Consider the following 22931-nt stretch of genomic DNA (forward strand, 5'->3'; position numbering starts at 1 on the left):
TGTAGACAATGAGGCTCATTGAGAGGGGACGAGTACGACGCATGTCAACGTGAGAGTTTGAATTTCGCAATAGGCAAACAGTGTGACCCTCGATTTTCCTCTATGACCTATTTTGTATTTCCGAAAAAAACGTCATTTCTTCTTAAACATGGCGTTTCTACTAATATCTTACTACCAAAGTAGACACACAGAAGGAACATCGGAATGTAATTTTCCATTCGATATCCAAAGAAAAATTTTAACGTTCTTCAACCCCAAACAGGGAAGTCATTCCATTGATCTTGTAAGAATTACTATATCTTCCCGTTAAGATCGAGCTTCTTATTTCCATTTTTCGCATTGTTTCTCCCCCCCCCCCCTGTGGGTGTCTTCCCACGCGACGAGACATCGTCGAAGCGACGACGACACCGACCGATCCCCACCTCTCGCCACGGATGACCTCCCTGTGGTCGGGTTCGAACAGCCACGTAGGGATAAATGTACACTTGCGGTCGACCACGAGGCTTTTAGCGGCTCCAGAACGTTACGGTAGCTCGTCACTGATCGTCGCGTGTCTCGCCGTTCATCGTCGACACCCGCGATCCGTTCGAACGCTGAACGATCTCGAGGATCAGGCAGCCGATTGAGGAGCACGATTCGACCGTCGATCACGGTGGATCAGAGGCTTGAGAGGACTTAGTAAGTCTCGTTCTTCGTCGAATTCTGTGTGTTGTCTACGTCAACATTTTGGGATGACTTCGATATTCCACTTTAAGGGGTGACTTCGGGATCGTCGATTTTAGGGGTAGCATTGTCTACACTGGTTCGCAGGGGATCGATAAACGGTCCACTTAAGAAGATCTCGAGGGTGAAAGTGCACAGGATGAAGTCGGAACGTTTAAGAGACTGATAAATTGATTGGTGAATTTGTTTCTTAATGAACTCTGTGAGCTGTTTCCTCTAGAAGGTGGATGTGTATTGGAGGAAGTTTGAAGGGGGGAGAGTTGTGAACCTGAAAAGCTGTAAGAGATTCACCTGTTTGAGGGTGATTTAATTTGAGAATTCTCGATCGTAATTTTTCAGTGTATGTTAAAATTGTTTCTGATTAATCGTACAGCCTGGAATCGTTTCAAGGGTAAAACGGAGGGTGGAATCAGGGCGTGACGATTCCCGTAGTCGATTTACACAGAAATCGAGAGTTCCGTGCGACGATTCTAGTTCTTGGTCTTTCTCACGCGCCTGTTTCACGTGTCGCGATCCGATCGAGTTAGATATCGAACGTTTCAAGGTCGCAAGGATCTCGCGGCGTGATCGCGGGATGACCTACTGCCGTGCATGAATAGCCTCTCGTGCTGGGATGGAAATACGTAACGCGCGAGAAGACGTAACACGTGACCGTGAAGTCGACAAATGAATTGCACCACGTAAACGGCTGTGCTCGTAAACCCGTGGCGCATGATCTATGGAAACAATATTATTCCTGAACCGGGCAGTAATTGCCTCGGTTAAATTAGCCGGTGTGTTCTCGTTTACTCTGAGCTGCCGGGCAATTTCTTCTATGATCTTCGACAATTGTCTTCGCTCTTCGAGCAAATGCAGGAAATCTGAATTATATATCTGCAATATTTGTAATAGTTTGTTGGTCAGAACGACACGCAAAAAGAAAACAATACTTGCTCAGACGCAAGAATGATTTATATTTTATTTAACGTTGTCGGATATCGAGAAGAATGTTTGGGGGCAATTGTTTCTTTCAGACGATGACAATCTGGGTAAACTTCGAGCATTGTCTTCGCTGTTCGAGCAAATGCAGGAAATCTGAATTATATATCTGCAATATTTGTAATAGTTTGTTGGTCAGAACGACACGCAAAAAGAAAACAATACTTGCTCAGACGCAAGAATGATTTATATTTTATTTAACGTTGTCGGATATCGAGAAGAATGTTTGGGGGCAATTGTTTCTTTCAGACGATGACAATCTGGGTAAACTTCGAGCATTGTCTTCGCTGTTCGAGCAAATGCAGGAAATCTGAATTATATATCTGCAATATTTGTAATAGTTTGTTGGTCAGAACGACACGCAAAAAGAAAACAATACTTGCTCAGACGCAAGAATGATTTATATTTTATTTAACGTTGTCGGATATCGAGAAGAATGTTTGGGGGCAATTGTTTCTTTCAGACGATGACAATCTGGGTAAACTTCGAGCATTGTCTTCGCTGTTCGAGCAAATGCAGGAAATCTGAATAATATTTCTGTATTATTTATACTAGTTTGTTGGTCAGAACGACACGCAAAAAGAAAACAAATCTTGCTCAGATGCAAGAATGATTTGGATTTTATTTTATCGTTGTCGGATATTGAGAAGAATGTTTGAGGGCAATTTTTTCTTTCAGACAATGACGACCTGGGTGATTCTTCTCGGTCTGGTCTCCCACGTTTTCGGTCAGTTGGACCTACCTCCGTTGGTGGAAGATGTTAGAAGCGACTACGACAGGCAATACCCCCCCACCGATTCTCAGATCGAGGACATTCTAGCGAGATTGGACTTCCTCGGAACCGAAAGATGCAGCGCCAATGTCGGCGCGCAATGGGCCTACGAGACGGACGTGAACGAATATACGCAGCTGCAGGCGGTAAATTCGCTTAATCTTGTTTTTTTTTGAAAGTCTGTACGAGATGTCTGATAGTGGTCTCTGTTCGGATTGTATTCCGAATTTCGTGCACGAAAATACCCGTATACATTCTGTACGGTAGATTGTGAAAGCCGAAAATAAGACCCACATTATTTTATCGCTCCACTTTCCTTCTGTGACCCTAAAACTATCAAAACAGTCAACATAATTGGTTAATGTATACTTAAGCATTATTACCGCAATATACTTTCTCGGATTTTCTGCAACTTTTATTGCTATACACAAACGAAGCAACGAGTTAATTTATTAATTGTTCATATGATTTCAATTAAAGTTTTAGCATGTACATATACAGTAACTAACCTAAATCTTGGAAACATATATTTCCTAAATTTTCATTACAATCTCAGATAAAATAGCCCCTCTAATTTCAACTTTTTCCAAATTTTCTCGCCGCTACATTTAGTAAACATGATCCTTCTAACTTTGCAAAAAGAAAATACTCAAGTCAAGTGATCCAGTTTCAAGAAAGTTATTCTGTTTTGAACGGTCTGCAAAGATTATCGGGGCCGTGCACCACCCGCCGCGACCATTCGACGCACCTCTCGATGGAAATGGTCCCGCGAGACCTCGACCTCCTCTACGAATCGGCCCGTGAGACCGTCGTCGAACATCATCCTCGGGTCTATAACTCTCTAGGGAATCGCAATTTCGCGTGTACCGTCCGTCGTAGGAGGATTTCTCCGTCGTCGCCCCGGCCTTTATCATTGTGTCCGTCACGGAGAGGCTGAACACCTCCGCGGGAAATGTTCCCAGCCGTTGTGCCATTGTGACGACTACGTGTCCCGAAACGATTTCGTAACAGCGACGCATCAGCCGTTGGCCGAACGGGACGAGAACGGAAATTTTGCAGCCTTCAACGCGTAATTCGCATAACGGGTCGCGTGATGCTAATGACAATCATTGCCCGTTTCTTCCTTCTTCGTCCGTTTTCGTTCCGTGAAGCACATCCCTCCCCTCCACGATCGTCTCTCTCGAGATCCTTCGAGGTTGCTCAATATATTACGTTTGTGAAGAATCGACCCTCGTTGGAGAAGAATTTTTCCTACATTCTTCGGTCTCTTTGTTTCCCGACAGACAGTCCCTGGGCATATTAATGTATCCAGTTGTCTACGACAAACTGTAAGTAACACCAGTTTCCTGAGGATAATTGTTATTCTTTGTTGAGGCATCGTATCGTACGGTTTAATCAAATTTTTCTCCAGGAGAAGAATATTCTGTTACTGGATTGGCCAGGAAATACCCCTGACGTTTTAATACTGTTGAAGAAAATGTTACAAATAAGAGGGTTTTAATAAAAGTCACAGGGGCAAAGGGGGGAATAATAAAATATTGATTTAAAATGTTTCTTGAATACTATGTCTAACATTAACCTGATATTTTGCATAAAATCTTATATGAGTACGTGTTCTTTTATATAATAGAAAAAAGTTTGTCCTTTCATGAAATTTTTAAGTGGTCACACTAATATGGCCAGGGACTGTAGTTATTTGTCCAACTGCATAGAATTCCCTGGCAAACTTTAATATTTTATCGAAAAGATTATCTAGTTTTCGTGTCTGTAGGTTTTCTAGTGACCCAGAAAACCGTACAATTTCACGTCACAGGTATCCCTTGCACTTTCAAACGCATTTCCTTTTCCGCCGCGATTTCCTCTATCGCCTACTCCCACGAAGAACAACGAGATACCCCGGTGCGTTTTATCGCTAACGATAAAACCCCTTCGTTCGTTGATTTGCACTTCGAACCAGTTCCGCACTGGTGATCGCCTTCGAGTAGATTACAGTCGGTCTGGTTAGAAGCCAGTTCCAGATCTGTGCGTTTATGAATGAGCTTTTCTGTTGCTATTCTGTTAAAGTATTGGATTGCTGATGTATTTGCGTTTTTCTTGCTTCAGCTGGAGGCGCAACGAATATACGCGGACTTCCAGAACCAGGCCTGGTTCTTGATCTCGAGGATCGACAGGAACAATGTTCGAGATCCTGCGATCAGACGACGTCTTAGGTATCTGTCAGTGGTCGGACCATCGGCTCTACCGCCGGATCAGTTGGACAGGGTAATTGATAAAAAATGAATTTTGATAGATCTTGTCCGACTAGGTAACCCAGGATCTCTTGAATAATCTTACAGGCGATCTTGTGAATTTTTAATGAATCACATAAGTGTCCATTAGAATTATGGAAGCACAAAAATCTCTATAATTACAAATGGAATATGTACAGGATGATATAAAAAAAGGGTTCATAACTTCTAGATAATACTCGGCTAGTGATGTGTCCTCATAAGCATAGGTCGTAAATTAATATTTTGAAAATTGTAAACAATTTTTTGTTTCTATATAAATTTTCTATAGGGAAAAAGGAAATATTACGAGAACCTCCAGTAAATCGTTTTCGAAAGTGAATATTCGTGTTATACGGTAAATCATCGATGAATGTTCGAAAGCTCCTCGGCACTGATAAGGATAAGATCCTTAGTATAACGGTGACTTTTTAACAAGTTCATCACAGCGATAAAGCTTGAAATTTTAAAATTAATTATATTTGTTTCAACCGCATATGGCCATTGGTTTATAAAATATTTAATCTTCAGTGCCGAGGAGCCTTCAAACACTCATCGATGATTTACTGCATCGTTTTTCTACGCATCGAAAAAACAAGCAACAAAAAGGAAATATTTCTTCGTGTTGGTCGTCGTGAAATCCTCGAAACTTTATACATCCGTGTGATTACCAACGCAGTCAATTAATCTGGGTTACGTAAAAATCACGCAAACAAAATAAAAAAGACCGAAAGTTACGTTTCGAGAACAGATTTCCTTTCTCGCGGCGTAACATTATAGTGTCTCGATCAACGCTTACGGAAGCCTATGATCGCCAAAAAAGAAGAACGACTGTGCAGGAAACAAGGCGTTTCGCATGGAATATCTCTTTTTTTATTCTGTTACGGAAACGAACGTGAAGTTTTTTCTCCTCCCGACCGTTGACGATCGTTTATTTTTCCAGTACAATCGTGTGATCAACGACATGCTGGCGGTGTACAACGAGGCGAGCATTTGCGCGTACAACGATCCCTTCCGGTGCGGACTGCGCCTGTATCCAGGTAATGAATAACGTCCCCGCGAGTCTGAAATGAAACGGCGATACCGATTTTCACGGCTCGCGCCCGACCGACCGGCGAAATTGCCGAGGAACGCGTTTATCTATGTATTACGCTCGACCAGCAAGAAAGTGCCTCTCTCTAATCGTGTAGCGCGATCGAACGAAATGAATATCTCACCGGCCGCGTCGGAATGCTTTCATGAAAATTCATAGCTGTTTAATTCCACGGGATTCGCGAGCGAACACTTTTCTCGTAGAAAACCTTTTTTTAAGAGGAGCAATAGAGGCACGTGGTTGTTGTTGGCGTTGTTCGTGGCGTTTTTAAGGGCAGATTTTTGCAATCTATATTTTTTTAATTCATGTCATATTCTTGTTTAGTATTCTTTTTTTTAAGTTCCGTCCATTTTTCGTATTAGCTGACATCCTCTTCCACCTGCTTCTGGATGGAGTTTATTTTTGAAGTTTGTTCTTGATACAGAATATTCTAGGGTTGTAAAGGAATAATCATCTGATTGGACAGGGGGTCCCAGCGTTTTTAAGGGCAGAGTTTTACAATCTATATTCTCTTATTTACTATTTTTTTTTTATAATTTCCATCCATTTTTTGTATTGGCTAAAAGCCACTTCAACTCCTTTAACCTGCTTCTTGATAGATTTAGATTTCGAAGGCTTTTTGTTTATACAAAATATTGTAGCAATCTACAGGTATATAATCTCACCTGATCGATTGCAAAGTTGATTTAAGCGATAAAAACAGTTCGCCGTGGGGCGGGAAACACGGAAGTTTACGATCTTCCGAACGGCTTCATTTAGTTTACCGTTCATTTCTTGTTTTGTATCTGTTTTTGTAACAAACAAAACGCGTAACATTCTGCCATGGAAAAAAGACAACCACGTAATCCAATTTGAGTACCATCCACCAAAATGTCCCGCGGGAAAACCCGTTTTCAATGCTCGTGGAAAACCGTGTTTCCGTCACGGATCGTTGTCGCAGGAAGTACGAACACGTAACACGGTTTCATTACGGCGAACCAAATGAACCAAGAGGGGGGAGGACTAAAAAGAGGCCGTTAAAGTTCTGTCAGCCTTCATTGGGATATTGAAATAAGAAACGCTGCTGGCGGTTTGGTCGCTTAACGGCGATCCGCGCGGCTGTAATCGCTGCGGTAACTCGTTTTCCGTGAGGCTTAGATCACACACGTGCCGCAAAAAAACCGTCCCGAGACGAATTGATCGCGGGCGATTATCGTGAAAGCTGCTACCCCAGCGTCGTACCATGGGATCCTTAATTCGATGGAAATCGATGATCTGGTTGTATTGATCTGTCGCAGATATATCGCAGATCATGGCGAAAAGTCGGAACTGGGACGAGCTGCAGTATGTTTGGACGGAGTGGAGAAGACGAAGCGGGATGAGGATCAAGGACCTTTATCAACAGCTGGTCCAGTTGAACAATGAGGCTGCTCGGTTGAACAGTAGGTTGAGGATTAGTAATAGATGTTCGATATTCTTGGACCAGTTCTAAATGTTGTAAAAGGACGGTTCCATTATAGTCTTTGGGGATAACAAATTAGAGGACTTCTAAGTCTAGTGATTGTTTAATGAAAGGAGGATGAAAATGATTTATTTGTTCAGACTTTACCGACGCTGCCGATTATTGGATGTTCCCTTATGAGACTCCTGACCTGCAACAAGACATTGAAGACGTTTGGGCGATGATAAGACCGCTTTACGAGGAGTTGCACGCGTACGTTAGGAGAAAACTGAGGGACTTATACGGGCCTGAGAAGATCGGCACTCATGCGCCACTTCCGGCTCATATACTTGGTACGAAGTGAATGTGAACATTAAACTTTTGATAATTCTACTGACCTTTGGTAATATCTGGACACCTGATTGTTTTTCGTAGGGAATATCTGGGCCCAATCGTGGACCAACATCATCGACGTCACGATACCCTACCCCGGAAAAACATACGTGGACGTGACGCAGGAAATGCAGGCGCAGGTAACAGGGAGAAATTATATAATCGTTATCATGGGAACTCGCTTCGACAGACTAATGAATTCAGCCCGGTTTCGTCTATTGTTTCCGTGCGGAATCGAAAGTAACGCGTTACAAAGTTATTATTCGAAAGCAGCTGCGGGGCGAGGGAAGATTCGAGAAATTCCATCGCTCGCCTATTTCCATAGAAGTTTGTTCCTCTTTATTGTTCATTGTGAGCGAAAAATTTATTACGTGCACGTTGGAACTTTGAACCCACGGGGATAGGAATCGGAGAAATGTGGGATATGGGGTATGAATCAAACAATTCTGGACGTGTGAAAGTTGATGCTTTCTGCTTGGCGGTTTTTCTGCCTATCTATACTTCACCATCTTCAAACTTCAAAGGTTTCCTTTTTTTACGAACTATTTAACTGCGTGGTACACAGTTGTGTTAAACACTCAATTCGTTTAAGAATGTGTTCCTAAATTTTTATGCAAACATTCGCAGAAGCAATTGATTCTTCGAATAATTTTAACAGGGAAAGATATTACTTACCATTAGTGTAATAATTTAAGTTATTACGCCTCAGAATACCGTTTTTCTGATCGATGTTAATTTAATTAGGGATACACACCGATCGACATGTTCCGGGTAGGAGAAGAATTCTTCCTGTCCTTGAACCTGAGCGTCATGCCGTCGGAGTTCTGGGCCAGAAGTATACTCGCAGACCCCAGGGACCGACCTTTGATCTGCCAAGCTTCCGCCTGGGATTTCTGCAATCGTTTAGATTACAGGTAACACAACGGAAACGGGTTTCTTGGTTCAGGCTTTTTACGTTAGACGACGAGCTAATTGGTTTCTCTGATATTTCGTCTTAATTGGCTCTGCTGCTCGCGCAGGATCAAGATGTGTACCAAGGTCACCATGAAGGACTTGATCACGGTGCACCGCGAGATGGCACACATTCAGTATTTCTTGCGGTACAGTGGACTCCCTCGAGAATTCAGGGACGGCGCTAATCCAGGTACAATATATGTGCCCGTTATCTTTTTAGAAAATTTAATTAAGACTGTATAGGTTTCTATAATTCTTTTACGGAGGAATGTGGATAAGATTTTACTTTCTTGACTGGATATTAGAAGTAAATAGAACAGAGATAATAATAACATAAAGTATAGATGAATATTGCAAAGACTTGCTGACCTAGAAATTGGAACGTCACACATATGTGACGTTTAGTAGTGAACGTTTTAACCACGAAATGGTATCAAGAGACACTAAATAAAATGTAGCTTATGAACAGAAACTGATTCCCTTCTGCAAGGAATTTATAAATCTAAAGATAACATGAAAGATTAAATCCCCGGTCTAACTATTAATATTTTATTTAAAGTTATACAATCTTCTTACTCAAGGATCAAACAGACATAGATACTCAACCTAAAAGATTTCATAAACCTAAAGACAACATGAAAGATTAAATCCACGGTCTACCGACCAATATTTTATTTAAAATTATACAACTTTCTTGCTCGAGGATCGAACAGAAATTTATCCCCTTCTCCCAACGATTTTATAAATCTAAAGATAATATGAATATATATAATCTTATACAGTCTTCTTACTCAAGGATCGAACAGAATTTAATTCCCATCCCCAAGGACTTTATAAATTTAAAGACAATACGATTCCATCCACAGTCTAACTATCAATATTTCCTTCGAGATTGTGCATTTTTCTTACTCACGTTAGGTCATCCAACAATCGTCCAGACAGCAATTACCGTTGAAATGGAAATCATAGTGGCGAGCTTTCGTAAAGAAGAAACCGTCGCACGCTCGTCGAATAATCGAACTGCGAAACAATGCTAGAATCCGAGTCGCCCAAGAACGAGAAACGTAGGAATGGTTTACCACGGTGGACGACGCGTGCGCGCGCGCACGCACGCCGGTTACGTAACCGCGGTACCGTCCGACTTCCGGTAGGCGGTCTACCGCGCCGGGTGCTTTTACGGGTGATAGCGCGAAAGCGAGAGCGAGAACGACACGCTCGAGGTGGATTCGCGCGCGAGTACGGTCGCTTGTCGTGTCCGAGTGGATGTGCGAGTACTCTCCACTGGCCGTACACGGGGAGATCGTTAAAATATTTTTATTATGGTATAATCGCGCTTTCACCGTTCCGCCGGCCGCCGGTCGTTCGCCTCGATGGAATTGCGCTATGAAAACAAATCTCCGACGACGCGTCCGACCTTGCCGGCTAGAATCGATGCGATACCGTAAATTATAAATTCGTCGAACATGAAGAGAGGCCGTGGTGACACACCGATTCTGCCATCCTTAGCTCAAATGTCCGAACTAATATTTTAAAATAGTCGAGAAAGGTTTTGTTAATTTCTTCGTACTGTCTTCCTTAATCATAGAACGTCTTAATATCGGAAACGGTTTAAATGTAATTTATTTGATTTTTTTTTATAGGAAACTTGAACATTGTTATATGTATAATTAGAAATTGTTAATGATTTCCTAAAAGGAGGTCGAATCGCCTGGCTTTAATTTAGTAATTAAATTTTCTTTTCATTTTTCAATCAGATCACTTGGGATTATTTAGTGGGTGTTAGACAGGACTGATGGAGAAGTGAAAAACATGTTGAATGTTTTTTCATTTTTGTTTATTTATTAGTGAAACTCCTATTCTAGTTTAGACTCACAGTCCTTTGTATTTACGATATTTCAAGAAGGTTTTGGTATGATGTTGTATAACAGTATATAAGTGTGGAGGTGGATTGATTTGATAGACAGATCAATTCCTGTCTTACGCAGGATTAGGTTTTCAGCAAGTAGCCTGCCCGTATAATCGTTTCAGATCCTGGTAGTAAATAGAATTACCAGATCTTTCAGCCATTCAGGCATGAAAGAGCTTAACTAAGATTTATTCGCTGATTATTCCGTGAATCAAATTGAACGAGAATGTTTCCGTTTAATTATAGCTGACAGCTATAAACGTTGCAAATAGAGTGATCGGATGTGGCTACTTTCTTCAGTCTAGTAATTGAACTACGCTTCATTTCGTCAATACTCGTAATTCTGTTATAATAGCTAAGGCTTGGCAGATGTAATATATTCACTGCTATTCATATAATTTGAATCGTTCTGCAAATCAGGAAGTCTTTATGAAATATCACTAGGTGATTCAAATACTTTTGATCATTTCACCAGGTTTCCACGAAGCAATCGGCGAAGCCGTCGCCCTCAGCATCTCGACCCCTAAACACCTGCAGACTCTGGGTCTGGGCAATAAATATATCGACGAGTCGACAGCCGATATTAACTATCTATTCGCTCTGGCGATGGACAAGCTGGTGATGCTACCTTTCAGCATCGCGATAGACAGATGGCGATGGGACGTCTTTCGTGGTTACATCACCAGGGACGACTACAATTGCCATTGGCACCGTCTGATGGAACAATACGCAGGGATCAAACCACCTGTTTTAAGGTCAGAAGACGATTTCGATCCAGGATCGAAATACCACATCCCAGCGAACATCCCGTACATCCGGTGAGTCCTCTTAAATTACCACTATGTACCTTCTAGTACCTAAAGCCCACAGGTTCAATCACCTCCAGAATTTCATTAACACTATTCAAGGAATTCGAATACCTCGAGATTACAGAAAGTCTCGAACATACTCAAGATATTCCACGTTTCGGACCATTGGTCGCGTACCAAAGATTCCCAGCTAATCAGCTGATCAAACCCCATTGAATTCGTGTAATCAAAAAAATCAAAACAAATTTTCGACCATCAAAGTTACGTACACTTCGAACTTTTGCATACCATAAATATTGGTGGACGATGCGGTTTTTCCGGTTTCCATAATCTCCAGTGAAACGATTTCACTCACGACGATGCTCCCCCAATTCAATCATCGGACGTTCACGGGAGAAAGAGAGCTTTCTCCGTGCACCTGTGGTCGTCGAATTTTTCGGGGGGACCCGACGATACTGATCGAGGCTTCTGCGATGTGTTACGCGACCCTCTCATTATTCCTGACGGGATGAAAGTGTTTTCCCTTTCCAATCGGCGGCGGTCGAGTTAATTGCCGGCGAGTTTTTGTCGGGCTAATTACGGGCCGAGCGTCGCTTCCGCGTCAACCGATTCGAAAGAATCGTTCCTCGCATACTGTCCGGTTGCATTTACTTTCGAATTTTTCCGGGAAGCAGCCCCGTTACGGGCGTGTAACGTTGCATTACGCGCATCGTGTGTTGGAAAGTGGAATCGAAGATGTTATCGCGTGTTCCGCGTGTAACGGGCCGAACTCGATGTTCCCTTGCCGAAGGTAAACATTACGAAACAGACGAAATCGCTGGATCACGTCCTTGATTCGATTTGGAGCAGAAGATCGTCTGAATAGGAACAACTAGGGAAACGAATTACGGACTATTTTGTGCCTAACACGATTTTCACCTGTATATTCAACGACAGGACGGGATTAGGACAGTCGATGTAACACAGAAAAACGAACGTGCGTTCTGGATTTTGCTCTTTGGTTTTATTAAAAAGAAGCTGAAGACAAAGGTACAGTTTGTGTTCGTCGCGGCACGAACGGTACGCAGTATCTTCTCGTACAATACGTGTATTATACAATACGTATTTTACTTAGGTACTCAGGTATCAAAATGTATGAAAAACACTACAATCTAATTCGCCGACCGGAAGAACCATGCTTTTTTTTTTTTTTTGTTTAAATATAAAGTACCAGCGCCTGCTTTTGAATATCTATCACCCGGTTCCCAGTACAGCGACATCGAAACAAAAAAAAAAAACAAAAAAAAACTATCATGCAATAAATACACTCCCCATCGTCGCATCAGAGGGGACCAGTGATACCGACACGTGAACCCAGCACAGTCGGGTACACCCGTCCAGGCGCCGGTCGCAAAGCTCTCTCGCAGCTCTAGTACGAGTGACCACCGTAGGACTCGTACCCGCCTTCCGATCCGCCTTCAGAACCGCCGTCAGAACCGCCGTAACCGCCGTCGGAACCGCCGTACCCGCCATCCGAACCGCCGAATCCACCGCCACCGCCGTATCCACCGCCACCGCCATATCCACCGCCACCGCCGTATCCACCGTCATGATGGTGTACAGCTACGGGTACTTTGACCGGGTACGGCACCGGTTTCGCTACCTCCACCGGTACCGGTTTCGCGACCGACACCGCAACGGGTCGTTCAACGGGTATCTTAACCGCGTACGGTACAGGCTTCTCGACCGGATAGGGTACGTGTTTTTCCACCGGGTACGGAGCGGGTACCGGTACCTTGACTTCGACCGGTACTGGCTTCTCCACGGGTACACCTACCGGTCGATCGACGTGGACCTTCACTGGATACGGTACAACCTTCTCGACCGGCACTGGTACAGGTTTCTCGACCGGAACCGGGTACGGTTTTGATATGTGGACCGGGTACGGTCGATCGACGGTCACGTGCACCGGGTACGGTGCCGGTTTATCGACTGGGAACGGTTGGGGTACGTGCTCGATGACCTTCACTGGATATGGTACTGGCTTCTCCACCGGGTACGGTTGAGGGACGGGTACCTTCACGGGATACGGGACCTTCTTCTCGACCGGGTACGGTTGCGGGATGTAAACTTTGTACGGTACCGGTCTCTCTACCGGTATTTGTACCGGGTACGGGATCTTCTTCTCCACTGGGTACGGTTGCGGTATGTGCACGGGTATCTTGACGAGTACTTTCACGGGTACTGGGATCTTCTTTTCGACTGGGTACGGCTGCGGCACGGGAACTTTTACCGGATAGGGTACCTCTTTCTCCACTGGGTAATGGACTTTCTTCTCGACTGGATACGGCACCTTGACGCTCTTCACTATCGTGATCTCTTTGACTTTGCCGCCCTCGTCGTAGCCACCGCCGCCACCGCCACCGTAGCCACCGCCGCCGTAACCAGAGGCGTATTCACCGCCACCGTAACCGGACGAGTAATCACCACCGCCGCCGGATAGGGACAATTCGTGTCCACCGCCGTCACCGCCACCGATGTCACCGCCATTGTAGCTTCCCTCGAGGCCACTGAGACCACGTTTGTCCTGCTTCTTCTCGACCGTGGACTCTTTAGCCTCGACCGGCTTTGCGGTCTTCTCATCGCAGTGTCCTGCGGCCAACAGGCCCAGGAATAACGTGGGGATCTGGAAACGGTCGGAATAAAAATTCAGTTTTTCTGTTAGGGAACTTTAAAAACGGGGAATTTTCAAACGCGAGTTGAACCTGAAGGTTGTCGAGCTGGATTAGACACTACTATAACTTGTCATCTAATTTGGGTCTTAGATAGAGAATATTTGTTACGTGTAACTACCGAGTTAGTTAATGGAATCACCACTATCGTACACATATTGTCCACCATAAGGCCCAAATTGTTTACACTCGAAGAGTTACAGTAGCTGTCAATCCTAAACGATGGTCCAAAGTTACGAACCTTCCCCTATCGGTCTCAGGATCTCTGTGTGTATCCGTACTCACCAAAATTCTCATGTCTCAGCGGCACTCCGATATCTGGTCGAAGTCCAGACTTTACTGGATACTTCCCCCCAAGATGCCACCGACTTTATAGTCCGCTTTCCCCCAGTCGTGTGCATCGTGACGCGAGCGAGTGAGCGAGCGAGGACCCCCCTTGTGTGTACGTTCGCGGAAAAGTGAAACACGCGCCGAGCGGTTCGGCGGCGGCGCGCGAGCGGCCTCTCGATCGACAAGCGCGACGTTATAAAATTTTTCTGAATCTTGGGTGGCCACCATGCTGCTGGTTCCATAACCGTGCGCAATGGCGTAGACGCCCGGATCCTCTTCCAGGGTGAAAGGAACACCGCGGAAGCCCGTGGATATATTTACGCGTACGACGATTTTTATTCGCTGGATACTTGTACAATTGCTTAGCTAATCAATCAATGCCATCTGTACAAGCAACTGCTGAAACCCAGATGCATGAAAATAAGAGAAATTCATTCTAATCTAGTGCCAACATCAATAATCCGCGTGTATGAAGATGCAGCACCGTATCCTTCGTTTCTATCTCTACGAAACGAAATCATCGTGGTGTAAAGTCGTTGTCTACAAATTGTCGATTCGGTAACGATATCGACCTAACGATTCATCCAAGCTAAGCAGTAATAACTTCAACAAATTCTATCGTAATCAAGGCGGATTCAATACATTTATACAATATTCCATCGTCTAGAATTGAATATAGTAAAACGGTTGGGAAGATTTATTCCGGTTCACTTTCTATTTCGCACCTACCGGTACCCTTAACAGGGTAAGAAAAGTTTTCCTCGCGTCCAGTTTAAAAAAAAAATCAATTTTTAAAATTCTATATTTGCCCATACTAAGCAACATTCATCGAATATTTTATTCTGCAATTCGAGTGATTGGACAGAGGAGGGGAAGGTCATCATCATCGCCGTTATGTGAGAAATCGCAGTAAGACGAGATTTATCTGAAAATTCTACGCCAATGGCCACACGCAAATTCGTGTTCGCCTCTCCATCCTGCGTGTCCAGGGCCCTGGGGCTCTTCTTTCTCTCTCTTTCTCTCCCCTATGACGCATTCTGTATCTCTCAAGCTTCACGCCAGGACTACTGCCCCCTCCGTATCCGGTCCCCACGGAAGGATACGGGCACGTGACTTAGAGGTTTCCAGTCCCCAGGCCACCGAGTCCTCCCTTCCGCGACCGAGTCCTTTGGTCGAACGAAGAGAACGAGAGGAAGGAAGAGGCCTTGGTGGGAGGGTAGAAGAAAATGAAAACCGGTGAAAGAGGGAGAGCTAGGACTGAGTGGGGAGGGGGGACACACTGGATAATACGATCTGCCGTGTTGGATGAAAAACACGCTCGAGATCGATCGCGTAGATCCGCCGCAACGCGTCGATGAATTCCGTGCTGATTAAGCGTCGTTCCTAGTCGATCAATAAACGTGCGGGCTAATCGATATTTCTCTGAATCTTCGGCACACACACTTCTGAAATAACAATTAGGTGGGCAGTAGTCTTATGCAAGTTCTATTTAAATATTCTTCTTAACGTAATATTTATCATCATTTTTCTCTGAATTTTGAAATAAAATTCGGATTTTGGCAAATAGTTCGGTCATATAGGGGTTACAGGCTTTTGTGGACAATCTTGGGAGTGACTGTATTTAAAATTTTCGATTGAGTAGATAACAGTAGAATAATCTAAGCTGATCACGTTTCGTGGTCCACCCTGTATACGCCTTTCGTAGTTAAAGGGTTAATGTTTCGAATGATGAATTTTTCAAGCATTGTGAAAGTGCGCCCGGAAAATGTACAAGGAATCTCTGTAGTGAAGCTTACGAAAAAGTGAAGGGTTTAAACGTTATTTAACCTGTTGACCAGGAAAGAGAAATTTCATTTCAAATTGTTTTTATTCCTCCGTAATTGTATTTTTACGGGAATTATTAGTCGAAAAATCGTCGGTTTAATGGGTTACTATCTTGTAATATTTACATGTGGGGACGTGACTTAACATCGGAGCCTCTTGCTGCAAAATTCCATACATTTTCATCTCAAGAATATTCATTCTTGATACGAGATCGTGGTAATTCGTAGGTATACGGGGGAAAGCTCGTCGAAAAATCTACGATTCTCATCGATTTCTTTTGGAAATGTAATTACTGGCTAACATGGAGGACCATCTATACAAGTAACACTGAGTAGATCGAAACATGAAATTGATAACAAATCACAGAGTAACTCCAGGAATTTCTGTTCAGAATCCACTACATCTTGTTATTAGGATTATTACATACATGTTCCTGTTAGATTTATTGAACGTGAGAAAGTAGCGTTACAGACAGTGAGAGTACAGTAGCGATCATTCCTCGCGAGGTTCGTGATATTTCAATCGGTATCGGGAATCAAGAAAAAACTCCGGATCTCCCTATCGTCTTCCTGCCAATAAATAATAAAACAATAGGAGGTTCACGCAAAACGTTGCAATTTATAAACGCAAGACAAGTCTGTCGTCTCCTCATGAATCTGACTTCCATCGTGAAACAGTCACTTTACACAGGAAACCATCGCGATGCATGCTTACTCGAACTGTTTTAACCTTTAACGCCCAGACAATTAAATCGTCATCAGAAAATTATTGATATAAGTACAAAATATCGATATTAAATCGAATTTATTCAAAACGAAAATTATTTTTAGTAGAAAAACTTGAATTTCTCAACTGAAAACGTGGAGATCTATCATCCGTGCTGACAATAATTAACTATTAACTGGTGACCGAATTCGACGCAGTTTTAAAATGAGCGTTGCACCGATGCAACACTGGACGTTAAAGGATTAAATCATTTTGTAAGACCGGAAGGAGAGTATCTGCCGCCATAAGGTGAATTAAACGTAGGGAGTGGGGATATTGTGATAGTCGATCGTCGGATAATCCTCCCAGCGCGCACTTGTTGCTCGTCTCGAGATCAGAGAAAGCCGAACTCTGCCCGATTTTACATTTTATCGCTCGCTCGCGCATTCCGTATTCCGTTGCGTACGCGGGCCGGAACGCGTGAAGAATTCCTGATCAGGATGCTAATTCCCGTCGGCGAGCACTTCCTCGCGATCAATTCCCGCGGAAAACAGAAGAAACGAGATCCAAGTGCACATATATAATACACACGCTCGCGGGAAACGCATGCAATCGAGTTAATAAAAAAAAAAAAAACGAAGGAAGTTGGCAGATCAGGTTAGAAAAAAGGATTGTGCACGATACACTTTTATTTTTATCGCCACGCGATTAACAATCAAGAGCTCATCGATGCAACTATACTTTTCTTGGGGTACGTTTATGTTGGAGCTGCGATAAACGATCAGAGTGGAAAAAAATTAAACGAAAAAAAAAACAAAATTGTAACAGGAAAAAATAGATAGTACTTTTGTCGCCATTCTACTCGTTCGTACATAATCAAATTAAAAGAAGGTAATATTGATTAATTAATATTAATTTAATTATTTATTATTATTATTGTGATGAACGCATGGTTTTAATTTTAGTGGATTTTAAGTAGTACTTACAATAGGGTTGTTGTTTCATAAAGAATTGGATTTGTATGGCAATTGCACCCCTTTTTTGTTTTGATAAAATATTCTTCTGTATTCTCATTCTCGTGTATTCAAAAAAATTTTTAGGATGTTTTCTTAGGTCATTATATAAATGATGAAACTCTCCAAGTTCATATATTTTAGTATTAATGGAATGCACACAATATTTACATTTACCACGTAGACTTTCTTCAATGTACCATTTCGCAGAACTTGAAGATAATTCTTCTTCTTCATTACCACCAATGTTTAAATCCTTCATCTTTGCGAAACCTCGAACGCCTGAAATTATACTATTATCACAGCTCCACTATAACCAAACCAAAGAAAAATATTCTCAAACAGCTTCTATCTTAGCTCCAACATAAACGTACCCTTGTCATAACTAAACTAAATCGGGAGAAGAATCCCTCGCGATACGCCGATGAATCGCCGGAATGCACTCGAAATAAATAATCCTCCACAGAATCCACCAATACAGTCTCTAACAAACATAAACCCTTCGTTCAGTGACGGAACCTTCTCTTCGGTCTGCTCGACTTCCTGGACCTATCGCTGTCCTTCATCGTTTCACTCGACCCGTTCCTGTCGTGAAATCCTTGCGGTCCAGTTTCGTTCCAATCCGAATTCACGAATACTGGCTCCTGTACCCAATAGGGGAACGGTTTCTCCACAGGCACCGGTACAGGCTTCGCCACGTAAACTTCGTACGGTCTGTCCACTGGGACTTTGACCGGTACACCGTACGGTTTCCTCACTTCTACCTCGACAGGTCTCTCCACGGTGTAGGGTTCAGGCGCGGGTACCCTCACTGGGATCGGTACAAGCTTTTGCACGGGTACAGGATAAGGTGTATCGACTGGTACTTTAACCTTCACGGGATAAGGTTTAGGCACGTGTACTGGATAAGGCTTGTTAACCTCCACAGGATACGGTTTCGGTACCGGAACAGGGTAAGGCCGGTCCACGAGAACCTTGACCGGTACAGGCACATGTTTCTCGACTTCGTACGGTTCTGGTACCTCGACCGGTACCTTCACCTCATAGGGCACTGATTTGTCGACCATGTACGGTTGCGGTACCGGCACCTTCACCTCCACCGGTATCTTCTTCTCGACGGTGTACGGCTGCGGGACCGGCACCTCGACTTTGTACGGTACCGGTCGATCGACCTTCACCTCGTACGGCACCTGTTTCTCCACCGTGTAGGGCTGGGGCACTTCCACCGGTACGTTCACGAACACCTTCACCGGATAAGGTATCTTTTTCTCCACTGTGTACGGCTGAGGTACCGGGACCTTGACCTCGTAGGGCACGTGGTTGTAAACAGGATATGGTATTTTCTTCTCGACGGTGACCGGTACAGGAATCGTCTTCTCGATCGTGATCACTTTCGGCTTGGTCCACGTAGTACTCGGCTCCAATGCTGGTAAATCGCTTCTGGGAAATCGTCTCCAATCCTCGTCCATCTTGCTCGACCAACCAAATCGTGGTCTCGATGTGTGTTTTCTCGCTGGTCGCTTCCAACCATCGGTATCGTCTTCTTGATCAGCATCCTCGTCTTTGGAGGAATGAGGACCGTTGAATTTTTCGTTGTATCCGGAATCCTCGCGTTGAGGTGGTTTTATAACGCTGGAATAGGTCTCACGAGTTGTTTTCGTTTCCGAGGTGGTGTTTCCGCTTTCCAGAGCCTTCTCCACTGCCCTCTCGGCCGCTCTTTCCGCTGCCTTTTCCACTGCCAGCTCGGCGGCCCTTTCGAGGTCCTCTCGACGAGTCGCTGAACATGTTAGGACAATCGAGAGGCACAGGAACGTGACGATTCTTTGCTGCTGATTGACAGAGGAGGGTGGAAATATTAATGAGATGAAAAGTTATGGACACAGTTCGCTAGGAGAAAGAAAACAGAGGATCTAGTTTAAGAGTTTATAAGTGAGATAGGTGGAGATACTAACCAGGCGTCCCATGACGAGACGTTTCTAGCTGAGACGATGGATCAAGATGCACTGAATCCAAACGGATTGGTGCTCCGGTATTATTTATATACCGTGAACGACTTTCGCCTGTCTGACCAGCTTCGATCTTTATAGGCGTGTACGCCGCCTTGTTTTGCGACAATTATCCACGGTTAAACGATCGGCTATTGTTTTTTTAAGGAAATTGGTTTAGAGTTTGCGCGCCGCGGAAGCGACGGGGATCGTGCAGGCATTCATTATTCGGCTCGTAAAACGGCGAGAAAAATATTAACGACGCCCAGACCCGTCGAATTATTGCCCCGAAAGGACTTACTGTTCTGGTTCAGCAATCGAGATTTAACGGGAATAGATCGATCGATCCAGGTAACATCGATACTGCGATGACTCGCTGTAAAATCTGATAGATTGAACGATTAATTGATTTCCGTCTGAATTGATTAGAATCTTCATTCTGGTTTGTAAATCATTACAAAAATTTTGCTTCGTGGTAATAATTAGTAAAATTAGACCTGGATCGACGAACTGAATATTTCGACACGGTATTCAGAGAAAAAGGGAAGAATTCTGTGAAGTTTCGGCGAACTCGAGTTGTTCATGAACCCAAGAAATCGACGAACGACCATGTAAAAGCGCATTTACGAGGAAACCAAATAGTTACTGCTTGGTTCTAGCTCATTAATTTCATGAAAAGCCTGTCCGAATGGCGACGCTATTTACGTTTGACAGATGAAAGCGACCGGCCACTTTCCTCAGGCAATCGTAAAACCGAGCAAACTTCTACCACCAAAAAGGCACTTTTGTTTTTTGTTTTTTTTTTTACAGAAAAACGTTTGTTCGAGAGAATTTCGAAGTTCTTTCGCGGAAACGGTAACGGAACGATCATGTCGGACGTGAATTACCATTTTCGCAACTGTCCTCTCTGCAACAAATACGCATTTCCTGGGCTATAAACTTATACACCAGCAACATTGTTTGTCCAGTCTCCTCACATCCTCTCGTTACTTCCAGTTCTTCGTCGGTCACACATGCCCATCGAGTTTCTCGCGCAAGTCCAGCGAAACTGAAACCGGTATAAAAGTTCCCTCTGACCGTTTTACCATTTTCAACCGCATCACTTTCCTCCTGTGCTTTGTCAATGGAATTAGAAACCGTTGTAGCACAGTTTACTGGTTTCTGTTTATAACGCAGCAACATGGTTTCCAGGAGAAAAATGTTGAACAATCAGGTTTTCCCACGAGCTCATAGAATGTATAATCTTCTGAAGTTTTAAAAAACCGTAGGGACTGTCTTTTATATTTATGAAATGGTAATAATTTTGAAAACTGAAGACAGAAAGTCTAGAAACTTAATTGAATTGAAGTGAAATCGTTTATCTTCTTTAATGCTCGGTGGTGCTGCAGTGATTTCGTAAATAAATGATATCTCTTTAAATTGTGTTTAAATAGCAAAATTGATACTGTGACAATTTTCTGTAAATATGACAAGAGACATAGAAGAAAACGTCGGAGCGACACCGTGGTTAGTTTCCACGAAATAAAAGCCAGAACGTGATATTAGTGGATACGATTCTCGGTGATTTCAATGCGCGGACAAGCGCCACTGTCGAGAGCTCGGTGATTTCAATGCGTGGCTAAGCGGTGTCGCCGGGCTCCAGTGATTTTAACGCGTGGATAAGCAGTGTCGTCGGCCTCGGAACGTTTCAGAATATCGTTTTGCGTTACAGACGGACAAATTTGTCGTCCGAATAAAATATTAAACGACGGTCAACAATTCTATATAAGTTTATATTTATTCAAAAGTAACTTTATAAATTTATATTTATTTTTCGAATATTATTACGGAATCGTTGTCGATTATTCAGACGACACAGCCCACCACTGTCCTGAATTTTATCTATTGAAAGTTAGAACAGATTATGTAGAAAGTCAGGATCAAGGTTGGAAGACACGTCGCTATCCGTTTGTTTTGCCCGAGAATCAATTACGGCACGATCTGTCGCGGATGCAATTACATCGGGACGAAGAGAAACGTGACTGGCATGAGACCGAATCCTAGATTTCGCTACGCTTTAACGGAGAAAATGTCTTGTGTCGTCGATCTAAATTGCACATTCCAGGAAGTTCTCGTTTCCAGCACTCACTTGTGTTAGTAGACTTGAAGCAAATTGAAATTAAGTTTGCTTGATCGAAAGGTAGAGAACAATTATCGTCCACTCTGCAGCTTCGATGTAAATTAGGCAGAAGTGTTTTTATTCGATTCCTATAAAACGCATTTATTTTTGCATTGTACAACCTCTCGCGGCATACGGCCACACTAGAACAAGAAACTGCGCCGTCGATACGAGCAACAATTTCCTGCAGCTCTCCGGAGAAATGCATTTCACTCGTGAGTTCCGACGCGATAAAGGTGGCGTTACTAGCTTCTTTACGCTCGTACGAAATAAATTGGAACGCGAAACGAACGTCTTACGATTAAAAATATACCTAAAAGTGTCTTTAAATCTGTGATTTCACTTGTAATATCTTCGGGTCAATTAGAAGGATTTTGTATCACTTATTATACATAACACAGAACAGATAACTATGAATACTGTCATTAATGATCGCTGCGAACAACAATAACAAACTCAGCGATCGCGAATTAACATTTTACAGTGCAACGTTATTAACCCACTGACCACCGCGCTTTTTAATCTTCTCACAAAGGTACTTATCGCTGTGTATCAATGAAACATTTACAAATAGATTATTCCTAAACGTAATAACGAGAAATTTAAACCTAATGAAATCAAATTATTATTTCACCCAAGCAACCCCTACAATTCAGACACGGGTCAATTCTTTTTTCGTAATTTTAAATGGCAGCAGCAGGCTAATTGCTTATCTTTCAATTCAATAATATTCTACTCCTAATATTAGATAATAAAGATAAAAAATAACATTTTTCGGGTAAAAAAAAAATTGAGAGAAACAGAAGACTTCTGCGTGCCGGTGACGCACGGTTAATTATACCTCCTAACCTAGTCATCGCAACGATGAAACTTTTGATATCAATTCGAAC

The 22931-nt window shown here is 43.2% G+C and overlaps 3 protein-coding genes across 3 annotated transcripts in view; 1 reads left to right on the top strand and 2 right to left on the bottom strand.

Annotated features, from left to right (window-relative positions):
• The first annotated feature begins 556 nt into the window (after positions 1 to 556).
• The window catches only part of LOC107191144 (angiotensin-converting enzyme), a 53481-nt gene continuing 31106 nt past the window's right edge, over positions 557 to 22931 (top strand). Inside the window, exons 1-10 of the mRNA XM_015580110.1 lie at positions 557 to 678; positions 2380 to 2619; positions 4577 to 4735; positions 5684 to 5780; positions 7111 to 7254; positions 7415 to 7606; positions 7689 to 7786; positions 8391 to 8560; positions 8666 to 8790; positions 10982 to 11324. Coding sequence (XP_015435596.1) covers positions 2383 to 2619; positions 4577 to 4735; positions 5684 to 5780; positions 7111 to 7254; positions 7415 to 7606; positions 7689 to 7786; positions 8391 to 8560; positions 8666 to 8790; positions 10982 to 11324 — 1565 coding nt within the window. The 5' untranslated portion in view covers positions 557 to 678; positions 2380 to 2382. The remainder of the gene's footprint in view (positions 679 to 2379; positions 2620 to 4576; positions 4736 to 5683; positions 5781 to 7110; positions 7255 to 7414; positions 7607 to 7688; positions 7787 to 8390; positions 8561 to 8665; positions 8791 to 10981; positions 11325 to 22931) is intronic.
• On the bottom strand, positions 12868 to 18160 carry LOC107191135 (proline-rich protein 4-like; the record flags this gene model as incomplete). The annotated part of the gene is made up of 2 exons (XM_015580099.1): positions 18099 to 18160; positions 12868 to 14023 (listed from the first exon to the last, which is right to left on the bottom strand). Coding segments are annotated over exons 1-2 (1218 nt in total), but the record flags the coding sequence as incomplete, so codon positions are not given.
• On the bottom strand, positions 18405 to 21065 carry LOC107191136 (titin-like). Its single transcript, XM_015580100.1, has 2 exons — positions 20771 to 21065; positions 18405 to 19675 (listed from the first exon to the last, which is right to left on the bottom strand). The coding sequence occupies exons 1-2, from the start codon at positions 21063 to 21065 to the stop codon at positions 18405 to 18407; spliced, it is 1566 nt and encodes a 521-aa protein (XP_015435586.1).

The sequence above is a fragment of the Dufourea novaeangliae genome, unplaced genomic scaffold, assembly GCF_001272555.1.
Source record: "Dufourea novaeangliae isolate 0120121106 unplaced genomic scaffold, ASM127255v1 scaffold241, whole genome shotgun sequence".
Classification (NCBI taxonomy): Eukaryota; Metazoa; Arthropoda; class Insecta; order Hymenoptera; family Halictidae; genus Dufourea; species Dufourea novaeangliae.